Raw genomic sequence first — 25,951 nt, 5'->3', positions numbered from 1 at the left:
AACTGGGTCTGTGGTTAAGGGGAAGTACCATCTCTAAACTGGCCTGCATTAGCTCTACAAAATAGAAAACAGCTTCCACAGCCACTTAAAGACGGGTCTGGGCTAACTTGAATTGAATGCAGTGATGGTGTACGGTGAGTGAAGGGAGACATTCCAAGCAGAATCTCACCCTCGTCTCTGTGGAATTCCCTGTGAATTTTGTAAAATAAACTGACTTCTCTTTAAATTGATGATGAAGAGGTGGAACTCTGTTTAATGGGTCAGCTCATGTGCAAATGAACATGTGGCTATATGGATAAGGAAGTGGTCTGTCTTTGCAGGGACGGCCAGTAACTGGGCCATCTACTCAGGATTAAAAAACCATTTTCTCAGGAGCCTCTGGCCAAGGCATGCTGCTGAAAACACTGGAAATTGTCAGTAGAGATGGCTTGGTCTTCAAAATATAGTCTGAAAACTTTGCTTGTCCTAACTTGGGGAAAAACATATTGGGCAAATAATCAAAATGCAATACTTGCCCTCTTGGAAATAGTGGTTCCTAATGTAACACTGTCTTTGTGTTATATGTGTTGGAATATTGACAGTCAGTCTTACCAGTTTTCCATCAAGCTTGTTACATATGAGCTGATATTTGTGAGCCCCTGATTTGACCAACAACATGGCCACATCGATAAAATCAAAAGCTTGTGAAAATAGAGTTCAACTGTAGCATCAGGAAAGCTTACTTTGATTAGTTAACATTATTGAAAAATCCTCAGCAACTTTATAATTATTTTCTACTTGCATAAATGACCTGATTTGTTTTTCTTTTTAAAATATTTTGTAGCGATGGGTTTTGCCATGTTGCCCATGCTGGTCTAGAACTCCTAGGCTCAAGCAATCCTCCCGCCTTGACCTCCAAGGTGCTGAGATTACAGCTGTTAGCCTCTGTGCCCGACTTGATTTGAATTTTTTAAAGGCCATACGTTATTTTTCAAAGTAATTCTAAGTCATTAATATTTTAAGGAATAAAATAAAATAGGTAATGAGTTAAGACTATAAAAATATCAATACACATAATATATATTCTCATAGAATAACAAAGCAAGGAAACTGCTTGTTTCCAGTTAATTTTGTTTGTCTACGTTTTATTAGTCTTAGTTTAATAATGCTTTATTATAACACTAAATAAGTTAATATAAAATTTCAACTGCATAAGGAAGTAATGAAATTTTTAAAATAACAATGGTGTTATTAATAATGTTTTTTAAGATTTTATCTCCAGAAAAATAAACTGTTAAGAATGAAGGACAAAAAATCCCCCACACTTTTTAGTAGTGTCAACCAATCTTTCTGAAGTGCTTTTTTATTTTTAACCAAATAGAGATAATTGGCAGGATGATATCATCATTTGCTCTTTTGACTGACAGTCAGTAAATTCTATGACAATCAGCACAACAGCAGTGACCACATAGGTGGCTGTGTGAACAGCAGGGGGTTGCAACAGTAAAAGGTTTCCCAAAACCTTTTACTCAAGAAGGTAAACTTGAGTGTAATTGTGAGACAAACACACCTTTCCACTAGTTTATTTGAATTTTAGACCAGTGACCCTGTTTTGTGACATTCACACAAAACAAGCTGAGGGCTTTGTTCATCTGGTCATCGTGTCCAAATTTCAGTCATGTTCGTGGCAAGATTTTGGAAGCATTCATATTTCCTTTTTTAAAATATATTCCTTTGTGTTCAGCAGTTACTCAAAACCAGAGAGTCTAGGGCAGCCTCTCTGCCATTGTCAATGATGTGAATTCAGTCCCTGGTTTTTAATTTTCTGTTTAGTGTCACAGATCATTGTTGCACACAAACATGGCATAGAAAAGAACATGTTCAGAAGCCATGGGACCAAGCACATGCGGGGATGGTCTCCAATGCTTGATCAGAGAGTCCTTCGCCTTGGCTGAAAAGTGAGCTCAGATCCAGCACCACTTTCCTCCTGACCCATCCTGCCTGTCTTCTGAGTTGAGTTTTTAATCTCACTTTGGGTTTCCTTGTGAAGTTGGAGGGAAGTTTATAATAGCCTAACACTACCCCACCCCCAACAAGGTTTCCCAAACCTTTTACTGTAAGGATTGTTGATGTAGACTTTCCAAATTAGAAGATGAGCTCTCATTCTCCAAACTGTAGTTAAGACTATAAAAATATCTATAAACATATATTCTTACAGAATAACAAGGCAAATGAAAAATAATTAAGTCAGTCATCCAAATGTTGGCCACCGTTACATCAAACATCAGGGTATGTAAAGACATCTTGCGAAATGACTGAATTCTCAAGTTTACATCTAGGTAACTGAGATCTTACTGCCTTAGTGTTTTTACATGAATAATAGTGGATAGTGTGGTGTACCCTGGAGATCTGTGTTGAACATAGAATAGATATGTAAATATATCTGTATATATTTAAACATATATGTCATGTAATAAATATAACATATATTATAATCAATGTGTTGAGCTTAAGGTATAAGTGAAACTGATTAACATAACTATACCTTATCTTCCAAATAGAAAATGAAAAAAAAAGTCTCCTTTTCCTCATGGATATATTATAAAAATAGGTTTGCAGCAAAACAAAGTAGACTCTGGAGGCAGAACTCTGGCACTGCAAGGTGGTGTTACTCTTTTTTAGCATTCACTTGACTTTTTATCAAATTTAAATAGAATTCTGAATTTGAGATGGGGGAGCTCTTGTGACATTTAACGTTTTTGAAATGGTTTAGTAGTCCTTAGTTGGTGCTGTGTTGGATGATGAATGAAGGAAGAATGAACAAATTAATGAATGAACAAGTAGGTATTGGATTTATCATCCTATGGGGTTGGGTTCTAGTTGATTGCCAACTATGTGTTTCAGCTTTGTAGAAATACCTCCACTGTTGATTTTCCTCTGGTTTAGTCTCAACAAACGGTACAAGATTGGGAGGTATGTTTGCTAGGATTCAGCTGAAACACAGAAGCAATCAAGTGGTTGAATTCTGCATTTTTAAAATGAATGACATTCTTTTATCCATACTGATTCAAGCTTTGGTAAATTCAATTGTTGATACCACCTGGATAATTTTAAATCTTTCTGAAGCTTTAAAAAAAAGTTTCCAACATAGCTCCAGCAACATAAGAATTTCATCAATTGAAAGCTAAGAATCATTTATGTGGGATGTGTAAAACAAGAAGCTGACCAGCATTATTTTCTTTTTCTTTAATTCAGTATCATTATTGAAAGTTGTTCTTGAACTTTATGAAAACCAGATTGGGGCATGAGCATGTTCTCCATTGAATCACGTTCAAGGAATTGGAACAGAAAATCATTCAAAGTGGGGAAACATGACATTGAAAAATAGTTTACATTCTTTATTCTCCCTCAGAGTATCTGAGGCTGTTTCTGACTAGGAACCCTTAGTCTGATAGGAGATCTGGGTTTGGTTTCTGTGTGTGTGTGTGTGTGTGTGTGTGTGTGTGTGTGTGTGTGTGAATAGATGTTTAGTTTACTAGTCAAAAAGACGTCATAGATTTTTGTTTTGGGGTTTTTTGTTACTACTTTGCTAGCATATCAGTTATAACCTTGGATCCTCTTACTCATTTGCCTGAAAGTTGTGATTTCTCACCATTGTTCACAGAAAAAAAATCCAAATAATGCCATTCAAGGCTTTCTCCTGTCTAGCCCAGGCGATCTCTGCCACACTTCCTACTATTTGATTCTTCCATGCAAACCCCTTCCCAGCCAAAAAAGACTATAGGCTGATCACCTGTCCCATTTTGCTGACTCCAGTCCTTTTCCCCCATTATCCTATCCTTCAGGAATGCCTTTTTCTTCTCTCCACTCTCTGAATGTTTCATATATACTTCAAGGTGTGATTCATTCTCTTCAATGAGGTCTTTCTAACCATCTCACCATTGCCAGCCTCCTCTCCACTGCCCTAACTAAAACAAATCTTCCCCTTTCATCTATCCGCCTCACACACAGAGACACACATACACACCACATGCTCCTACAATTTAGTCATGGCATGTGTCACATTCAAGGCTGCTAGTTAGGTGTGCAAGTTGTGCCAAAGGGACACGTGGGGATGAAAATCCATCTTACTCTCCATTTGCCAAGGCATGTACTTGCCAACATGACTGTGTGTCTGCAGAGGACACCTTTTTCTGTTTTCCACAAAGGCACTGTATGGACTGGTAGCCCATCTGTTCATCTGTGTGCATGTTTTTTAGTTCCCTTTCCCAGAGCACAAGTTTGCTGAGGGCAATGACCCTTTTACTCCTACCATTCCTAGTACAATACCTTCCTTACACATGCTAAGTTCTCCATGACTTCATTTAATTTAATTAAGGCATGAAATGTATTCACTAAAAACAATTACTTCAGCTTATAAATGCAAATATGGAAAGAACTGTAGGAATCAAAATGGACTTATCAGATGCAGAATAGTAACTTGTCTGATTTTAAGTGCATTACGGTTCTATCAGCTAAGTAATTTCCTACAAAGTGTAGTGTCCAGTCTTTTGTGGAGCTTCAAAAACCACATTTGTGACAGACTATGACAGACCATGGCAGAGCTGGACTGAAATCCATTTCTGGCTGTTTGCTAAAATAGGCAAATAATAGCTTTAAGAGTTTTCTAAAGTGGGCAGCATTAAGATCAGGAAGAATGCCCGTGGGAGGTGAGCGAATTTTAGGAGGAGCCAGTTGGATCAGTCTGAGGTTCGTATACTTCCTAGAAATCTACATTAAGTCAAAAACAAAAAGAAAACCTCATCTTTTTATTATTTTTATTATACTTTAAGTTCTGGGGCACATGTGCAGAACTTGCAGGATTGTTGCGTAGGTACACACAGGCCATGATGGTTTGCTGCCTCCATCCCCCCGTACATCAGGCATTATCCCTCCCAATGTTATCCCTCCTCAACCTCCATACCCACCTCTATCCCTTCCCTAGCCCCCCACCCTCAAACAGACCCCAGTGTGTGATGCTCCCCTCTCTGTGTCCATGTGTTCTCATTGTTCAACACCCGCTTATGAGTGAGAACAAGCGGTATTTGGTTTTCTGTTATTGTGTCAGTTTGCTGAGAATGATGGTTTCCAGATTCACCCATGTCCCTGCAAAGGACATGAACTCATCCTTTTTTATAGCTACATAGTATTCCATCGTGTATATGTGCCACATTTTCTTTATCATTGATGGGTATTTGGGTTGGTTCTAAATCTTTGCTATTGTAAACTGTGCCACAATGAACATACATGTGCATGTGTCTTTATAATAGAATGATTTATAATCCTTCGGGTATATACCCAGTAATGGGATTGCTGGGTGAAATAGTATTTCTGACTCTAGATCCTTGAGGAATCACCACACTGGAAGACCTCATCTTAAAGTCCTTGAGGCTAGAATTACTCTGCCTTTACCAACACTGCAAATAGTATAATTTGATGTAGCCATGCTCTCAAAGTAAGGAATTTCTTCGTAAAGGCTTCAGTGGAGAATTAGTACTAGTTATGTTGCAATTATTTGTGATAAATGGGTAATGTTCATAAATCAAGCTTTAGAGACCACAAAACCATGATGTACTTAAGATAGGTTTTATGCCTATTTGATAACATGGACAAGACTTCAAATTTCAGATTTTAAGGAGTAATCATTGGTCAGCCTCTCCAAAGAAATTCCTGTGCCTATGTACAAAATTTCTTAGTAACTATGCAGTTTTACAGTCCCAGCTTTAAATTGCTTTTTGTTTTCCAGGATATATTGAGTTTGCGTGTTGAACTATTTTCAGGAAGAAACAAGCCTTCTACAACCATTTCACAGTGCATCTCTCTCTCTCTCTCTATTTCTCTCTCCCTCTCTCTCTCTCTCTCCTTTTCCCTGACAGTCCTCTGTGATGTCGGTCTGCTTTGCCCGTTTCCATCCTAACTTGGTGGTTGGTGGGACTTACTCGGGCCAGATTGTCCTCTGGGACAATCGCAGTCATCGAAGGACTCCGGTGCAGCGGACGCCCTTGTCAGCTGCTGCACACACGGTAATGTAAACTTTTGCCACATCCCTGTGAGCCACCAGGCCCTGAAAGAGAAAATAGCTCTACTTAGAAAAGTATGGATGTTGCCAGTAATGCCAAGTTGGAAGGATCTACTGTATTATGATTGAATCCTGACCTACTAAAAGTGGAGTGAAAAGTAGATGAAGGAAGCACTGGCTTTAGGGATATCTCTTAATAATCTACATGTGCTAGCATGTAGGGAGGATCTCCTTGGCTCTCCCAAAGGCCACCAGTAAAGAGAAACCTTGGAAGAGGCATCTGTGGAATTGTTTTCCCAAAGAAACCCAGTACATTTACATTGTAAGATGGAAACATGTATTTTCAAATAGATCCTGAAGAGTAAGCATTTTATGTCTAGGGATGATATGTGGGACTTTGCCAACAGGCCTTTTCCATTTGTGATTTGAGAGAGTACTTTGACTTTAAAGTCTGGAATGTGTGGTATAAGTCTCAACATAAAGTCTAAAGTGACAGTATAATCCCTGGGGTTAAAAGTCAACATCTCAAAACCATTACCCATAATTTAGTAGAAGAGGTTCAGTATAGTGTTCATAAGACAACTACTCTGTCATTTCCTTTAAGAGAATGGCAGGTGTGTATAGCAATTGTTCAGAGGAATGAGAAGACAGGCACGTCTCCATCAATCCTTGCTACCTTGACACTCAGGGTAACTGATGTTCTTTCTCTGAAATACCCAAATTATGCCCAACGATACAGCTCTACTCTTGTTTTCAATTTCCTTAATGCTCTTGCCTCATTTGTTTCGTATCCTGGCCTCAAAAGCACGCTGGCATGAGAAAGGACTGCCAACTGCTTAGCTAAGTCCATGAGGAGGAAAATTCTCCCACTCTTGTAAGATTACCAATGGGAAATGACAAATACCAATTCAGCCTTAATTCTGATTGACTGGGGCCAAAGACACATGCAGGTGAAACTAGTTCTTGGGAAACTCAGGAAATTGCTCTTGCCTACCCCATTTCCCCAAACTAATAACAGAAAATTGTGGCCCAGGAGAAGGTGGGCTTGATGCAGGTGTTAACTGAAGTAGTGTGAAACCATGTCTTGGCCCTGTTCGGATGGCTGGTGTATTTCTGAACATACCTTCTGAAATTTCTAAAATGGTGATTTTAAATGTTAGAACATTTAGCAGTAAGCTTTTGGGAAGAATTCAAACCCAGGAGCTCTTCCAAAGAATTACAATTTCTTTTGCAAGTAACTTAGAGTGTGATCATCACAACTAAAATACTATTGTTATCACACTTACTGGCGTTATTTCTGTTAGAAAATAAAATAGGCCAGGTATGGTGGCACATGCCTCTAATGCCAGCATTTTGGGAGGCCAAGACAGGTGGATCACTTGAGGCCAGGGGTTTCAGACCAGCCTGGCCAACAAGGAGAAACCCAGTCTCTACTGAAAATACAAAAAGTAGCTGGACATGGTGGTACACGCCTATAATCCCAGCTTCCTGGGAGGCTGAGGCAGAAGAATTGCTTGAAATGGGTAGGCGGAAGTTGCAGTGAGCCGAGATTGTACCACTGTACTCCAGCCTGGGCAACAGAGGGAGATTTCCTCTAAAAAAAAAAAAAAAGAAAGAAAGAAAGAAAATAAAACAAAAGCTTGTCCACTTTTCTCTTTTGCTGTGTTTTTTCTAATCTATAGCTAAAAGCGAACAGTTAATTTTATGACTGTCTTTCAACTTTCACTATTGGGTGGCTGATTAGTACCAGGATCAAAAAGGAAAAAGAGGCCCACCACAGATTACTCACTAATTTCCTTTCACACCCACCACACATATGCATTTGGGACAACAGGAAATCATAACTAAAACAAAATCCTTCTGGCACACAGTAAGTTTATTTCTAAAATAAATAAAAACAATCTGGCATCTATATTGGAAAAATGAGGTGTACTGTAGCTTTTTTCTTCCTTAATGGTAGAGTTGTGTGTGTGTGTGTGTGTGTGTGTGTGTGTTTTCATGCCCCGGTGTCTGCTTCTGTTTTGGTTTCATTACACCTCTTTTTTCTTTTAAACTGAGTTTTATTACTCGTGGAAGCACAGGCCGGTAGTGCTGATTAAAGCCTAGGAGGTGCTGCCACACACACTCTTACTTGGGGCATTTGGCTCTACACATTCTTCTAGACTTGCTCCTTTCTCTGCTGGACCTTTCTGAGTCTTGATCTGTTAGTGTTTAATGATTTGTGTAGATGCTCAGTGGTTAACAAAAAAGCCCTACTGGACTCTTGCTGAAAAACAAGATGGATTTCAGGTTCATAACAGTATTTGAACCCAGCCTCCCCATTCTTTAGTTGTACTGTCAATACTGTTTTCAGGTGAAAATTCATTACATCCATTCTCCCATTTGATTTCCACATAGAGTTTTGCATGCTGTGTAGCTCTGGGTTTGAATTTGATAGTACACTGCCTGGGCTCTATATACACCATATACTTGGGAAAGAGCATAGCCTGCAGACCCACAACCAGTCGATCCCCATGATATCTAGAGAACTGATTGGGATAACACTTAGCTTCAGATCTCTGCTGTACTTAGCACTGTGCAGATCTATTATGACTGATTCATTTGGAAGTTCCAGTAAAAATATGGGGTGAAAGACATAGGGACTTAGTTGACTGTCCATCAGCATGGGGGAAAGAGGTGATGTAATTGTCAACAAAGCAGATGTACTCTTAGGATGCATTAGATGCAGGCATATTTTTTATCAGATGAGAAGTGATAATTCAATGCTACCCAGATTTCTATATTCTGCTGGTCAGAATATAGGTAGACAGTTCTGTTTTATTCTTAGAACCTCACTGGTAGAGGAACTCAGACAAAATACAGCATTTTCAAAAGAGATTTGCCATGATAGGGAAGGTTTTGAAAACCAAGTACACAAGGAGCAGATGAAGGAATTAGTGACATTCTGTGTAAGAAAAAACTTGGCAGGGAGGGGAGTAAATAGGGAACAACTATCTATAAATATTCAAAAAGCTGTACTGTTTTGACTTGATCAGTTTGATCCCAGAGGGCACTACACTGAAAGTATCTCCTTGAACTTCTTTTTCCCCATTAGTGGAAGAAAAAACTCCCCCAGAAAATACTGCAAAAACTGGCTGACCTTTAAGAAAGGTGTCTAAGCAGAGTTTGGACCACCTCTTGGTCGAGGCAAATGAGTAGCTACGTTAGATGATTATTTCCACTCCTTCTGACCAGCAGTTTATATGATAATAATAGTTTGGGAACTATTCTTTATGCAATATCAACTTTCCAATATTAAATGTTGTTTCACTGTAGTTGTGGCTAGGTATTATGGACAGTAACTCATCAAGGGTAAGACTTACATTGTCAGCTATTTGCACAAAGAAGCATCGAGTAAATGTGGTTTGGCCACTGATGGCTGAAATGCCTGAAATCTAACACAGATTGCTGTAGGTTCTGCTCATGTTAACCTTCCATTTAGTGTTTAATACACAGCTGCAAATGATTTTAGCCCACCATTAAGAATTCTGCAGAGTGGGATAACCCACTAGAGCATGACAGAGAGTTACAGCATCTTGTGTATGGTTCCCAGTTTGTATAAATGACCTTTCTTAATGCTCTGGCCAAATCTAAGCCTCTATACTACTGCAAACGATATTTTGAAAAATAAATATATCGTTATCCTAGATTTTGCAGCAACATAAACTGATTTTATCTCACTAGGTACATTGTGCCAATAATCTCACCACCAGTATCTCTTCCCCAAATTAAAATGGTTGTGAATATTAACCACTTTTTATAAAGAATATTAACAAATATTTGGCACTGTTACTATAATGCATTAAACTCCAGATTTAGTAACGTATATTCTTTCCAAAAGTCAAAAGTTCTACCGTTTTGAAGACTTTTTCCATCACTCTTGTTAGCTTAGAAGCCAAACTACGCAGTGGAGACTTATTCAAGTAATCCAGATTCACCTCCCTGCGTTGCCTCTGCTCCATCAAACCACATTTGCTCTAGCTTCCTTCTGTTCCACTGCATTGCATTCTGACTAAGCAAGGTGAAGCTTTGTAAGTATTTCCACTATGGTGTGTTGCTTCCAGAGCTTTTAGAAAGAAATCAGGTTCAAATCAAAAGCAGCAAATGACCTGAGGCTTGTATTACAGTAGGATTATGTCAGTCTTTAATCCTTGTTTTAGAGTAATGTGTTTGACACTCAAATGTAAGCGCTTCCTCTTGGATCTGTGTCTGATCCTCCTGTTTATATTTTTGCAGCATCCCGTGTACTGTGTAAATGTTGTTGGGACCCAGAATGCTCATAACCTCATCACTGTCTCCACTGATGGCAAAATGTGTTCCTGGAGCCTGGACATGCTCTCAACTCCACAGGTGGGTTTGTTTTTCCCTACACATAACAGCATCCTGGTTAAAAGAGATACCTACATAATGGAATGTAGTTCCTAAAAGCCAAACTCTCACATCCTAGAGGAACTAAAACCAATGGATGCACTTGAAAGGGTGGTACTTGCTTTCAGCGATCTTCTCTTGAAGCCAAAACCCATTTCCTTTACCACAAATCATATAATTATTGTAATACATTAATCCTTAGGTCAGTTTCAACTGAAAATGAAATAATCCATTCTAAATCATAGTAATTGTGGAAGTTAGCCTATGGTATGAATTGTACTTACCCTACAGCATTGTTAAACAGATGTAAACGAGGTTGGAGCTCAGCAGAGCAATCTCTTACGGGTACTTGCATTGGAGGGAAGGTATCCTAGCAAAACAGAAATCCAAGCTCTTGCTTGTATCCGTAGCCTAGACAATAGCCTGTGTGTATGAAGAATTTATCAAACCATCTGTTTTCCCCTCTGGAATGTTTGTTAGTATGGCTCCTGTCATTCTTTATCCAGTAAATGAGAAGTCAAAAATGAAAAAGTTCCAAAGTCTGCAAACCACTACTGATTGCAACAGTGGGAACCAAACAAAGGAAGAGAAGTGGGAGAGGCTGTCAAAGGGAGGCGACTAAATGCAACTTGCAAGATACGTGTACGTAGACAAACATACAGAGACAGCTCATACACACATGAACACATACATACACACTTTTTCCACATATCTTTGTGTGAGAAAAACAGTATTCACTCCTCTCCAACCAAAATCCACAGAGAAGTCATTGTAATAGCCTTTGACAAAAATGTAAGGAAACATGAAGAAACTTGAAAAACAATACCTAGCAGATAATTCTCAATGTTAACATTTCTATATTCTTTCCCAGGATAACCACCCTAGAATGTCTGTCACACAATTTTAGAATAAGTTAAATTTTCAAAATATACATAAAGAGACGGAGCACAGTGGCTTACACCCATAATCGCAGCACTTTGAGAGGCCGAAGTGGGAGGATCACTTGAGCCTAGGAGTTCAAGACCAGCCTAGGTAGCACAGCAAGACCCTTTCTCTACTAAAACTTAAGAAATTAGCTAGGTGTGGTAGCACATGTCTGTGGTCCAAGTTCCTTGGGAAGTTCAGGCAGGAGAATTGCTTGAACCCAGGAATCGAGGTTGCAGTAAACTATTATCACACCACTGTACTCCAGTCTGGGTAACAGAGTGAGACCTGTCTCTTCAAAAAATAATTATTATAATTACACACACACACACACACACACACACACAAGGAAATATGGAAACTGTGAAGAAAGAACCTCCTTTAAATCTCCACAAAATATAGATGTAAAGAATACTAAGTTTTTAAAAAATATATTTGAGGGAGAAAAAAGAGAGAGTGCTAATAAGCTGCTTACAATTGAAGTTCTTCTATTTTTGCTGATCTTTAACATTATAGAGGCCTGGAGCTATGGGTATTTTATGGCTTTGTCTTAAAATTCTCAGCAATGTGTTGTTTTCTTTTAAAAGCCTGGAGATTATAAACAGACATAAGAGCAAACCCTCTATTTAGGAATTTTTAATTGCCCATTTTGCTCAGTACACATATTTGTTTAGGTTAAAACCAGTCACATGATGGCTCTAGGTCCATTTATATTAGTTTTAGCATGTCCACAGACTCCTGTGTCTATACAAAGATGGAGAATTTTATGACATGGCTTTCATAATGGTAGGGAAGAGTAGGAGCATCTAACAGCTGTCGTGGTCTTTCTCTCTTCCAAATGGGTAAAGAGACCTTTCCTTCCTTGCTGCCAACTTTAGTGATGAAGCAGATCACTGGATAATCCAGTTTTCTGTATGACATAGTCACAGCATCCTCTCCTTTAGCCCAGATGCTGATGTGCTCCCTGTGTATGGATATCACAAACTTTGAGCACATCACAGGATCAGAATGATCTATGCTGCCTAGATTGTTAGCTTGTGCTTTCAATTTAACGGACTCCCTGGATGAAATGGTCCAGTTTATTTGCACAAGAAAGACTAAACTCTTAAGCAACTATAATGATGTGATACCTCAGAATGATTTTTTAAAAAATTATTTCAGACACACAAAATAGGCTGTTTGATGTAAATAGCCAGATATACTCAGGGATATAAGTTATAATTACTCTTTTCTGTCATTAAACTTAATTCAGCAGTACATCTTTTAAGATTAGAACTCTTTAATTCTCAATTTTTTAAAAATTATATAAAATAAAGACTTCTGTTTGCTATTTTAAAGACTGATTTAAATATTGTTCTTTCCAGGCTTATAGCCTATTCACCCAATGGCTGCCCTGCGTGAAATCTAGTCCCTGTTGAAATCTGTTTTTTATGACTTGAGTGACAACTTTCTGGTTTTAGTCCATGGAGGACACACACTCCTGCTTTGACAAATGTGCTTAGTACATCTGATATTAATACATGTGTATTCTCATGAACAATTGATTTTGAAAATGTTTGTAAATACAAGGGTATTGTGTGTTTTATTAAAGCCTGGAGCTGACAAGTGTAACCATTACAGTATTATCTTTAGTTTCTGCACCATTAGTTTCAAAATTCTCACCTGTCATCTCTGCCTGACTTAAGAAGCAGCAGCACATGCTGATGAAATCCAGCCGGCCTGAAACCAGAGATCCACAGAAGCATGAATGTCAGGGGCAGTAAAGCATGGTTTCTGGCACAGCCAGGGTCTTTTGTAACGCTGTGTGAAAAGCAAACAGACGATTTAGCCAAATGATTTTTCCGTGCTATCTTTGGCATGGCAAGGAGTTGACAGATGGAAATGTAACCACACCGTGTTTTGGTAGGAGAGCATGGAGCTGGTGTACAATAAGTCCAAGCCTGTTGCTGTTACCGGAATGGCTTTCCCAACGGGAGACGTCAATAACTTTGTGGTTGGCAGCGAGGAAGGTACAGTCTACACAGCTTGTCGCCATGGAAGGTGATTTTCTGTTTCCTTACTGATGACTTGTTCCTCATTTCCGAAAGTCTGTTATCGTATTCTGGATTTTAACCACCTTGCATTATGAGAAAGGCATCTCTGAAAAAATGGAAAGCACAACTTCAAGTCTTCGTTATCTTAAAGAGCTACATCTGCTCTGGTCATTAGCTATTCATAAGACTTTGGTGGTTCACACTGCCTTGAGAGAAAAAAGCTTAAGCTTCTGAGCATCTCATAATAGACCACCTGCACCTTCCCAGCCTCTCAGCATACCTTCAGAGTCTAGCCACATGCCCATCAGAGATAACAATCCCCAAGTATTTCTTATCCCTCCATGCCCCGGTGAGTTTCTACACTCAGCTTATTTTACCGGGTCTAGCATTTCTCCCTTCTTGGCCTGGTTAATTCCTCCTCATCATTCAAGAGCCAGCACAGAGATCATTCCATGTGAAACCTTTCCTGACTCTTGGGCAAAGAAAACCACTCACACCTTTAAGTCCCATAGAATTTTCATTTATTTTATTCATTCACTCTTCCAAGGAATGTTTATGAAGAACTTACATGTGCCAGGCACCATCATAAGGGTACAGTAAAGAGCATGATAGACCTAGAGTTCATATTCTAGTTGAGGGTAAAATACAAATAAGCAAATAAGTATATAGTTTATGACGATAAGTGCTATGGAGAAAGTTAAAGTAGAATAAGTGAGATAAAGCTGTAGGCCGTCAAGTTTACTGTTTCATACATTTTTCCTATGCTTCTACAATAGCATTAATCATATTTTAGTTTATTCCTTCATCTGCCATTTTTCTCTTACTACATTATTCCCATTTCATCTTTAATTTCCTGTCCAGTACCTAGGACATTGTAAGTGAGAAGCTAAAAAATCTATATTTATATTCATATAAACCCTTCCTCCCAGAGGGGCCAGAACAGAGTGAGTCACACAAACCACCGTGCAGTCCCAGGTGATAAGAACTCTACCTTAACTGAGAGATTAACAGTGCCCCTGGAAAAGAGAGTTGTCAGCATAAAGTGGAATCCAATAGTTTGGACCACATTGCAGAATTGCATTCAGTACTTAACAGATGGCCTCTTGTCTTTTGAAAGGGTCACTAGGTTCACATTGGTGCTTACTTCCTCTTTTACTTTAGCAGTTCTTATTCCATTGATTTTTTCATCTCTTGCACTCATCCCAGACTATAAAGACTTAATGAGGAACTGCAAATTGTTCCACGTTCATATCCCTGTGCTTTTGTAATTTGTAGAAATAGCAAGCATCCATGGCTCAGCTATGTGAGTTTTTCCATTCAAGCTATACAAGCTGTGATGTTCTTGCTGTTCTGCACATAGAAACAAGTAGTATTTGCCCCCTCACATGACTTAGGAAGATATGCCTCACAGTCCATTCCCAATGACCCTCCTTCATAAAACGTGGCTAAAACCACACATTAAAGTTTTATCAAAGCATAAAAAGATTTGTTAAAGTTATTCATTCATGAATGCATTTGTTGTATGCCTACTTTGAGCAAAGAGCATTATTAGGTGCTGCAAGGCCTGCAGACATCATGTAGATCTGGTTTCTCTCTTCAAAAAAACTGAGGACGGTGGGAAAGATAAAATACACAGGTATCTGGAACATGAGTAGAATGTTATAAGTGGCATGAGAGGCACAGAGAGTTTAGTAGGGCCAGACATGGAGTCACAGCTTTATCCATATGTGTGTTAGAATCAACAGGGCATAGGTTCAGTTGATTTAACCCATGGTTTTACCTAGGTCCTTAATTATCTACGAAGGCTATAGAATACAGCCATTGATAATTTTCAGAGTTTTTCATTATTATAAAGTGAACAACATTTTACATGATGAACATTTTCGTTCTGTGGTTATTGTCCTTTTTAAACACTATCAGAATATACACTGTGGTTCAAAAGAAGGGTCCCTACAGCACACACCACAAATCTCTTTACAACAAGCTTAATGTTGCTTTTACATTGGTCCATCCATATGAAATATAAAATACAGACCTTAGTAAAATTGTAACATAGCAGGCATTGGCTTTGTAGTCATTGTAAATGGGTCATAATAGGTCTATGGGGGAGAAGCAGGGGATTGCTATTTTTCACCTAACATAGTGAAGGTGCAAATCCGCTTCCATAAATTAAACAAGGTCCTCATTTTGCACCCTATAAACCCTTTCAGGATGCTGTTAAGAGCAAGTGGAGTCTCACCAGGGGCCACTTCAAAGATCAGTTCCTCGAGTTCATTAGAACAAATTTAAATGATCATGTGTGGAACTGCTGTTAGCAGTTTCACTGGGCATAATTTTTGAGTGCCTGTTATGTGGAACATGCACTGCAGCACTTTGCTCGTGATTCCAAATTTTGCTAAGCACATTGACATTTATTGCTACTCCAGAGGCCCAAATGTTTTGATAACTGAACTCATTTTTATTCTTAGTGACATAATATTAAGATTCTACAATCCCTACATATTTATTTGTCATATTTATAACCTTATGCACATGAATATTTTAAATACAACATTTTTGGTATGTTTTCTCACATCTTCCTAATTGTATATGATTGCATGCAGAATATTATGTAATAATAGAGTGCTGGAAATAATACCAGCTTAGTTAAATAAGCAAAATATGTCTGTGGGTAATTTTTTAAATGTCTATCATTATTTCTCAAATATTCTTCTGTTTTAAAAAAGAACTGAGACATAAGTCTGTCTCTTTATCTTAGCTAGTTCATGCAACAAATATTTATTGAGCACTTACTGTATACCGAACACCTGGCAATGAGAAAGACAAGATACCTGCCCATATGGAATTTATAGTGGGTTTGTAATTCTCTCTTCTGTTTTCAGTAAAGAGAAAACATTATTTTCTCCATATTATATTTAAATTATGTGTATTATTTTGTGGTGACAAGGGTTTCCACAAAGTGTTACATCTTTAGCTATGTCAACTTAAGAAATTTCCTTGAAAAAAATAAACAATTGTTTCTTCAAGGATGGATGGAGTTTAAAAGTCAATAAGCTCCCCAAAAGGAGATAAAGCGGGCCATGTGCAAAATGCTATCTCAAGAATAAAATAGCCTTATAAATGTAAAAGCTCCTGCATTTGTTTTCATTAAAATAACTGCATCAACAATGATAGGCTTTGAGGAATTCTGCAAAAAGAATTAAATAATAAATATTGATATTAAATTCTGTATTTTAAAAAGATTACATTGTTTTAAAATAATCAAAAAGAGTGTAACATGTTTGCAAACAATTTCTTTCAGGATACTTGTAAAAGTTATTTCATTTTGGTGGTGTATGGTTGTTCTAAATTATGGAGAAGTAATCATGCAGAGTTGAGGGTTTTTTTGTTTTGTTTTGTTTTTTAAGCAATCACTGCTTTGCAGAGGTGACTGGAATTCTGCTCATGTGTGCTCTTCCTACAGCAAAGCAGGTATTGGTGAGGTCTTCGAAGGTCACCAAGGGCCAGTGACAGGAATTAACTGCCACATGGCAGTGGGCCCAATCGACTTTTCTCACCTGTTTGTCACATCATCATTTGACTGGACTGTCAAACTGTGGACCACAAAGGTAAGAATATGTTAACTGAAATTCTCAGATAATATATAAGGGCAGAGGATGGTTTCTCATTCCCTGGGAACAGCTCTCACTAAAGCCTCTTCCAGGCAACCTGGCATTGGGAATTCATATACCTTCTGGTGAGCCCAGTCTGCCTCAGAGCTAGTTAAGGCTTACTTTCTCAGTCCATTTTACTTATTTTTAAGCATGTAGGTAATAGTTGAAAACATTCTAATTATAAAAAATTCAAACAATTTAAATAATGATAAAGCCGAAGTCCTCTTCTACCAGCCCCAGCCCCATCCACAACATCCCCTTCATTGCCTGCATCTCAGTCCCCTCCCCAGAGGTAAACTTTGATCAGTTTCATGTCTATGTGCTGGAACTTGGTAGTGTCTACTTACATGTATCTATGAAAATATATGATTTGAGACTTGGGTTGTTTGTTTTTCTGTTTGGTTCATTGATTGGTTGTTTATTTTTATTTTGAGCTATTGGAGGTTTTTAAGCTAGTAAATGACCCTATGTTATGTTTTAAAAGGTAACTCTGGCTGGGCGCAGTGGCTCACACCTGTAATGTCAGCACATTGGGAGGCCGAGGCAGGTGGATTGCTTGAGGTCAGTTTGAGACCAGCCTGACCGACATGGTGAAACTCCATCTCTACTAAATTTACAAAAATTAGCCAAGTATGGTGACACACACCTGTAGTCCCAGCTACTCTGGAGGCTGAGACAGGAGAATTGCTTGAACCTGGGACGTGGAGGTTGCAGTGAGCTGAGATCAAGCCACTGCATTGCAGTCTGGTCAGCAGAGCCAGACTCTGTCTCAAAATTAAATTAAATTAAATTAAATTAAAGATAATTTTTGCCATGCTTGATAGCAAGAAGAAAAGCAGAGACCACCTGAAAGGAAGGCACTAGTAATGTAAGAAAGAAATGACAGTGACTTAAACCAGTAGTCTGAGATGAAGAGAAGTAAATGGATTTGAGAACCATTTAACAGATAAAAGCCACAGAAATTGGTGATTGATTTGATGGAAGGAAGACAGGAAAGGGAGTCATCAGCAGAAAACCCAGGTTTATCATCTGGGCAGCTGGTGAGTTGTAGCATTCCTGCACTGGAGAGCAGCAGGGGAAGGACATGCTGAGGAAAAGCTTTCCACATGTTGAGCTAAAGGTGCCTGAGAGGGGCATTTCAAGATCTCCATTAGGCAGTTAGATATGTGGGTCAGAAGAAGAGAGAGACCTCCAAGCAGCATGTATGCACTGGAATTGCCATGATCTTCACAAATGAGTGGAGATATATATCTATATCGATATACCTATATGTAGATATATAGTTTGTTTGTTTGTTGGTTTGTGACAGAGTCTCACTCTGTCGCCCAGGCTGGAGTGCAGTGGCACTATCTTGGCTCACTGCAGCCTCTGCCTCCCAGGTTCAAGTGATCCCCTGCCTCAACCTCCCTAGAAGCAGGGATTACACAGCACACACCACCATACCTGACTTATTTTTGTATTTTTGTAGAGACGGTTTCGCCATGTTGGCCAGTTTAGTCTCGAACTCCTGACCTCAAATAATCTGCCTGCTTTGGCCTCTCAAAGTGCTGAGATTATACGTATGAGCCACCACACCTGGCTCAGGAGTTGATTTTAAAAGAAACACTAACATGCAATCTGGAGGAAGAGGAATACTTTAGAAATAAACAGGAGAAATTGAACTAGAAAAGGGAGATGAAAAAGTAACCCAGGAAATAGGAGACAAATTAGAATTTTCTTTGCAGCTTCATGGGTATTAATGGAAAAAAGCATGTCTAGAGGACAGAATTTGCTCTGAACTATATGGGACAATATACAACCTCATTTATAAGGGAAATTAAAATCAAAACCAAGTTGAGAAACCTATTTTAAACAATCAGATTGACAAAAATCTAAGTTTTGCAACATACTCTGTGATGAGGCCAAAAGAAACCAGCTGTTCTCATACATTGCCATTGGAAATGCAAAATGGCACAACACTGTGGAAGAGGATTTAGCGTTATCTAAAAATAATACATGTTTTAACAGAAAAATTTCCACTTCTAGAAATCTGTGCCAAAGATAAACTAGCAAAAATAAGAAAGAAGACATATGCAGAACGACATTCATTGAAAGGATACTTGAATAGCAAAAGAATGAATACAACTCAAAAATCTCTATCAATAGAGTGCTATGTGAATCAAAAGTATGGTACCAAGAGAGTAATATTATTCAGGTATAAGAGAAAATGAAGAAGACTTCTCTGTACTATTATGGAGTGATCCCTAGGATACATTTTTAAATGAGTAAAGCAAAGTGGAGAGAAGTTCAAAGAACACATTATCATTGTTTATAATTGTATTAATATGTACTTCAAAGTTGAAAGGATAAACAAAAAAGTTACTTATAGCAAGATGGGAAGCTAAAATAAAAAAATAGTAGCTAGACTTTTTTGAATATACCTTATTTTTACATTTGATTTTGGAACCATGTAAATATTGTACTTAGTTATAAAAGAAAATGAAATAAATTTAAAAACTGATTCCTAAAAAATTTAAACTAACATGAATCAATCTTAATGTGGTTCAAATTGGTAGTAAAATCTTACATTAAGGAATTATTTGAAATGACCTTAAAACCCTGTATGTTTGTTATGCATCCTTAAAGAGATATATTTTAAGGTTTTTTTTAAAACCATAAAAAAGAAAAAAAAAATCTAAACTACTTCTAGTACTCATATTCCTGGTTGTCATGTTTGTTTTGGTTATCTTGATACAGTTGTATTTGTATCATAACATAAGTTAAATTACCAGTAGTAATTTAATTTAAATTAGTCATTGAGAACTGAGATTATCAGCTTGGTTGAAAGGAAATAAAGATACATGCAGTTAAGTAACAATTCTGTAGTAATCCTGAATCTGAGTGGGAAGTATCATAAGAACTCATGGCATGTATTATCTTCCAATATAAAAGAAACATATTCACTGCTCTGTCCACCAAAAAGATCTAGGAACAGTGACCAATTCAATAGCAATGACATTCCTGGTGCCTAGAATGTGCTCCCCAAACACGAGTTCCACTCAAGGAAACCAGGGATCCCAGAAGAAATTACTGATTCTAGGTGTGGAGCAGGAAATGCATAAAATAAACTGAGATTATTTTATTACAACAACAAGCAAAGATTGTACCAGCACTACAAAGTTTTTGTCAAAGGACTTGGAAGCCAAGTTGAGTAAGCTTCTCTTGGCCCAGAGAACATCAATAAGGGTAATAGATTGATGAGTTCATAACGACACTGAAGAAAACAAACTAATAAAAGATCTCATTGGCCACCTATGGAGAATACTAGATAAACAGACTCATTATTTTGAAAACCACTGAGTAAATGAAAGAATCAAACATTTAGTCTGTCTTTTCTATATTAATCATATTTCAAAGTTACTAAATTGTTGATGAGGGGACCTTTTTCTTTACAGAATACCAGCTAATATAGGAATAAGAAATGGGCCGGGCGTGGTGGCTCACGCCTGTAATCCCATCACTTTGGGAGGCTGAGGCAGAGGATCACGGGGTTAGGAGATCGAGACCATTCTGACCAACATGGTGAAACCTCGTCTCTAATAAACATACAAAAATTAACTGGGCTTGGTGGTGGTGGTACGTACCTGTAACCCCAGCTACTTGGGAGGCTGAGGCAGGAGAATTGCTTGAACCAGGGAGTCGGAGGTTGCAGTGAGCTGAGATTGCGCCACTGCACTCCAACCTGGCGACAAAGCAAGACTCAGTCAAAGAAAGAAAGAGAGAGAGAAATAATTTGAAAATCACCAAGACTCAGTCAAAGAAAGAAAGAGAGAGAAATAATTTGAAAATCACCAAGACTCAGTCAAAGAAAGAAAGAAAGAGAAAAAAGGGAATTGAAAATCACCGAGACTCAGCCAAAGAAAGAAAGAAGAAAGGAAGAAAGGAAGAAAAGAAAGAAGGAAGGAAGGAAGGAAGGAAAAGAAAAGAAGAAAAGAAAGAAATTGAAAATCACCATTTTGCAAACACTATAATCTAGGCAATGATTATTGCTGATAATATTGTAAAAATAGAAACAACCTTTTTCATAATTATGGAAATATACAGTACCACCTTTGAAGTAGGCTTACCACCAAAATCAAATCTGAATCTTATCAATCCTCCAGATCTCTGAATTTAGAAGATACAGATGCAAAATATTAAATAACACCACAGGGATGCAATCAGCCAAACCCAGATTGCTGGCATATCTACAGGACAACTGATTTAGTTTCTGCAATAAAACCAAAATTTTTCATCAAGGGCAAATTGGAAGTGGAAACAATATATTAAAAAAAAAAAACAGAACAAAACAAAACTTGGGACATTTCAGTGAATCTTAAAATATGGATCTTACATAGATATTGATTCAAACAAGCAACCAAGTGAAAAACCAGGGAAATGCAAATACTAACTGTGTATTTGATGATATTTATGAATTACTATTTTTAGCAATTTTTATGATCACTTTAAGTGGTGTTACCTTTTAGGGGTACATATTGAAATACAGAAGAAATTAAATAATATCAGTGATTTGCTTCAAAATAAGCAGTTGGGAATGGGAGAGCTTGTGAATGCAGGTAACTAAAATGGGAGAGCTTGTGAATGTAGGTAACTAACACTGGCCATGTTTTGCTAATTATTGAAGCTGGGTGATTGATATTAGTCTCTCTATCTCTGAATATGTTTAAAATTTTCTATAATAAAAAATCCTTTAAAACCCAGAAAAGAGAATTAGTAATAATGGCAAATACTTCAGAGCAGGAACATCAGGACTGGAAAATGTTCATTGTATTTAGCAACTCAGAAGCCAGTAAGATCCATGGCAAATGCAGTGTCTTTGGCGTTTGTTGAGGGTGGGACACAAATTACAATGCATTAAAGAATGAGGGGAAAGCAGGAAAGCACTAAAAAAAAATCTAGATATTTTCTTTCCTTTTTTTTTTTCTTGAGATTATAGAGAGCTCAAGGATGTTGCTGTCATGGAAGAGCCAGTGAAGGAGAGTAGAAAATATAGCTATAATGTGAGGTAGAGAAAAGGTCGTGAAAATGTTGCTATGAATAAATCCATAGCATGGGCAGGGAAGTGAATTTTAAATCTGAGCAGCGACATCTCTTCTGTTTTAATAGAAGAGCGGGAAAGAATGGGGTCATGTGTGTGTCCGTGTGTAGATTCAGTGAAGGAAAGCAGAGCAAACTCTGCTTTGATGGCTATTCTCTTAATGCTCCAGTAGGTTAAATACTCTGCTGAGTGGGAAGTGGAGCACTGAAGGGAGCAGATTTAAGCTCATCACAGAAGAGAATAGGAAGAGCTGATTGGGGAATCAGAGATGGTCTCTGGGCAGTTTGGAGGGTCCAGTTGTGGTCAGAAACCAGAATGTTTTCGCAACTTCAATCTTCAGGACTGATTTCCTCCAAGAAATTGTGGCAGTGGAAATATGGGCATGAATGAGGGGCACAGTTAGATGGATGTGTGCCAGGAGTCTTAACCAGAGTGTGATGGAGGGACAATAGAGCAAGGAATTGGGAGATATGGACGAGAAAGCTTCTGATGTTATAGGCCAAGGATTCTAAGCTGGGGCAGAAAGGAAATAAAAACAGGCAGGAGAAAGTAAAGGGAACAAGGGATTGGATGCCCCTATAAGATCAAAGAACAAGGATGCAAGAAGTATTTGAGTAAGAAAATTGTAACGTAAGAGATTACTGTTAGAAAGTGGGTTGCTTGGATTTAGTATTTCACAACTGAAATAGTCCCAAGTGATTTAAGAAAATAAGTCAAGGATGTGGTCATGTGTATAGCTGAAGTCTAGTGAGGGTGGAATTCACTGCAAATGAGGAAGTCACAGAAATAAAAGGTCAAGATGCTGGTGTGCTGTGAGCTTTGGAGTGGGCCAGAAAACAGCTAGACTGGGATGGAAAAGGAAACAGGGATCACAGTACCAAAGTCCTCAGTGAATTAGGAGGAGAGATCAAAAGAGGCAGAGGATGATACAGCCAGCTGGCCTGAGCTTAAAAGAAACAGGACATTTTACTGGAGGGCAAAATAGCCCTGGAGAGCAAGTAAGAAGCTGACCCTCTCACTATCCTGAAATAGAACATATGATAATGAACAGCTTCTACCTGAGGAGATGGCAGGAGAGGTGGTGAGCTTAGGGCAGAGCTAGGATTCCACTGAGGCAGGCAGGAGAGATATCTTCCCATGAGAAGGGTGAGGTTGGAGGCAAAAGCGTGGGGCAGGGGAGTTGTAGAAACATTGGGAAAGGAGAGAGCAGTGAGTGATTTGTTCAGGTGAAATAAGTACTAATAGAGATTTCAAGAAAATGCTAAATGACCTCACCCAGAATGGGAAGGGGAGATGGAATAAAAAGGCCAAGGATTCAAAAGAGGATGCTAATTGTTACAAATTCTAGCACAATGAGGTTAACATGAAGGGAGTGGGCAGATCATGAGGTCAGGAGTTCGAGACCATCCTGGGCAACATAGTGAAATCCCATCTCTACTAAAAATACAAAAATTAGCCAGGCATGGTGGCGGGCGCCTGTAATCCCAGCTACTCAGGATACTGAGGCAGAAGAATCACTTGAACCCAGTTGGGGAGGTTGCAGTGAGCTGAGACCACACCATTGTACTCTAGCCTGGGTGACAGAGTGAGACTCCATCTCGGGAAACACACACACGCATACACTGCATTGCCCTCTCTCTACCCCCACAGCACCCCCTGCCACACCAAGTTTCATCATTAACCACTGTCAGGAAGACCACATTGAAGCAGAAACTTTGTTGGATTGGTTTACCTGGCAAACAGAGAACCAGGCTGCATTCCAGACAGCTGAGTCAACAAATATCCAAGCAGCCATTTTCATCCAAATGGCTGGAAGGTCGGGATCCATTTAGGGAATCAGGCTGGAGGCTGGAAAGATAGGTCTATACTTGATTGTGTTGATTTATTTTTATTTTCTAGGTGATGAAAAGTCATTTTAGGAGGGAATTAATCAAAATTTGGTTTTAAGGAGTTTGCTTTGGAATACTATGGAAGATGAATTTGTGTGGGAAGCCAAAATCAACATTTATTGAGATCATACTGTGTACCAGGCATTGTGCTAAATATTTGAAATACATTAGTTCATTAAATGCTCACAATAAGCCTGTGAGTAGATGTTAGTATCCCATTTTATATAAGGAAATAGGCACAAGAGAGCTTAAATAACTTGCTGATGTGCTTAGTGAATAAGTAGAGAAACTGGGATTCAAATTCATATTTGGGTGACCCCAAAGACTGTGTTCTTTTCCACACCAACCCTGGAGACAAGAAGCCCAGTTGTAAGTCTAGCTTGGTCGTTCAGGTGTGAGCCAGAATTTAGGCAGTGAGCTTGTAGAGAACACAAACCTGAGAAATAAAATCAACCAGATGCAGTGACCAGTGGACCTCATTTGAGAAGTCAGTGATGATTCTGATATTTCTGCGATAAGCATCTGAGTGAAGAATGGTGGTGCCAGAGACTGAGACAGGATGGACAGGCTTGGGTTAGAGGTAGGAAGTCATTGGTCTGGGCATGCTCAGACCGAAGTGCCTGGAAATTCCCACGAGGTGATTGAAGATAATTGTCTTAGTCCATTCAGGGTTCTATAACAAAATACCTCAGAGTGGGTAACTTATGAACAACGATCTTTATTGCTTACAGATCTAGAGGCTGGTATGTCCAAGATCAAGGTCTGGTGAGCGCTCGCTGCCTCATAGATGGTGCTTTTTTCTTGCATCCTCACATGGAAGAAGAGGCAAACAGGCTCCTTCAAGCTTCTTTTATAAGAGCACTAATCCCATTCATGAGGGTGGAGCCCTCATGACCTAATCACCTCCTAAAGTTCCCACCTTTTAATTCTATCACAGTGGGGATCAATTTCAACATATGAATGTTGGAGGGACACAAATATTCAGATGACAGAAACAATGAAGCTCATTTATTCCAAAGATGAAAATTATAATAGAACATGAACTGAAGAGGCTATGAATGCAATCTTGGAGATGCTGATGCTGCAGGTGCTGAGGTGTGAGGACAGTATGTTCATTAAAGAATGTGATAAAGGCTGCCAAACACCAGAGATGTCAAGAAATATACAGCTGGCAAGGTAAGAAGAGGGTCACATGGACCTCAGTGAGAACAATTTTAGGGGAGCACTGGAGACAGATTGTGAGTGGTTGCAGGGTGAAAAAGGAAGACAGTAGACACAAAAAATATAGACTAGTGTTTCCGACATGAGGCAGTGAACAGAAGGGATAGAGAGATGACTAGCAGGGAAAGCCAGGCCAAAGAAGGATTTTATTATTATACTCTCTGAGAGACCTGAGTATATTTGTGGACTGAGGAGGAGCCAATGGAAGGTATGTGGTTTAAAAAATGGAGGAACAGAATTCACCACTATATAATTCATCCATGTTACAAAAAGCGACTTGTACTCCAAACACTATTGGAATAAAAATTAAATTAAACAAAACAGAAGAAGATGATTTCAAGTGACCATGTCAGGTTTAGGATATTGAGAAGAGGCAAGATACTGGTAAGACTGAAAAAATGCTTACAGGTAGGTTTAGCCACAGGGAAGTGGAGTGGGAAGGAGGGAGGAAGAGAAGGTTCCCATTTCCTTGATGGAGTCAGAGGCAGTGATCTGTTAACAGTGATGGGAACTGGGATGTGGTAGGGAAAGGAAGGAGGATTAGACCAGGTCCTATAAGAGATGGGACCAGGCTCTGACTACAGAGGATGTCTGAACTGCACAGATTTGAGGACTGGCTAGGGCTAAACATCACAGATGTATTTCTTAGGTGATATCTAATTTAAATTTTATGAGGTGATAAGAAGAGTGCCAGAAATTGTGTAAAATTT

The 25,951-nt window shown here is 38.6% G+C and overlaps 1 protein-coding gene across 6 annotated transcripts in view; it reads left to right on the top strand.

Annotated features, from left to right (window-relative positions):
* DYNC1I1 (dynein cytoplasmic 1 intermediate chain 1) overlaps positions 1-25,951 on the top strand; it is a 314,945-nt gene that overhangs the window by 237,276 nt on the left and 51,718 nt on the right. For 5 of the 6 annotated variants that reach the window (XM_032252893.1, XM_032252891.1, XM_032252892.1 and 2 more), the window contains 4 exons: positions 5,895-6,041; positions 10,313-10,426; positions 13,275-13,408; positions 16,865-17,009. In XM_032252893.1, the coding sequence (XP_032108784.1) occupies positions 5,895-6,041; positions 10,313-10,426; positions 13,275-13,408; positions 16,865-17,009 (540 nt within the window). The remainder of the gene's footprint in view (positions 1-5,894; positions 6,042-10,312; positions 10,427-13,274; positions 13,409-16,864; positions 17,010-25,951) is intronic. The other variant, XM_032252895.1, reaches the window with a different exon arrangement.

This window comes from Sapajus apella, unplaced genomic scaffold (genome assembly GCF_009761245.1).
Source record: "Sapajus apella isolate SASKATOON/1434 unplaced genomic scaffold, GSC_monkey_1.0 scaffold81, whole genome shotgun sequence".
Classification (NCBI taxonomy): domain Eukaryota; kingdom Metazoa; phylum Chordata; class Mammalia; order Primates; family Cebidae; genus Sapajus; species Sapajus apella.
The sequence above is the reverse complement of the archived record's forward strand: the minus strand, read 5'-3'. Positions and strand labels throughout refer to the sequence as shown.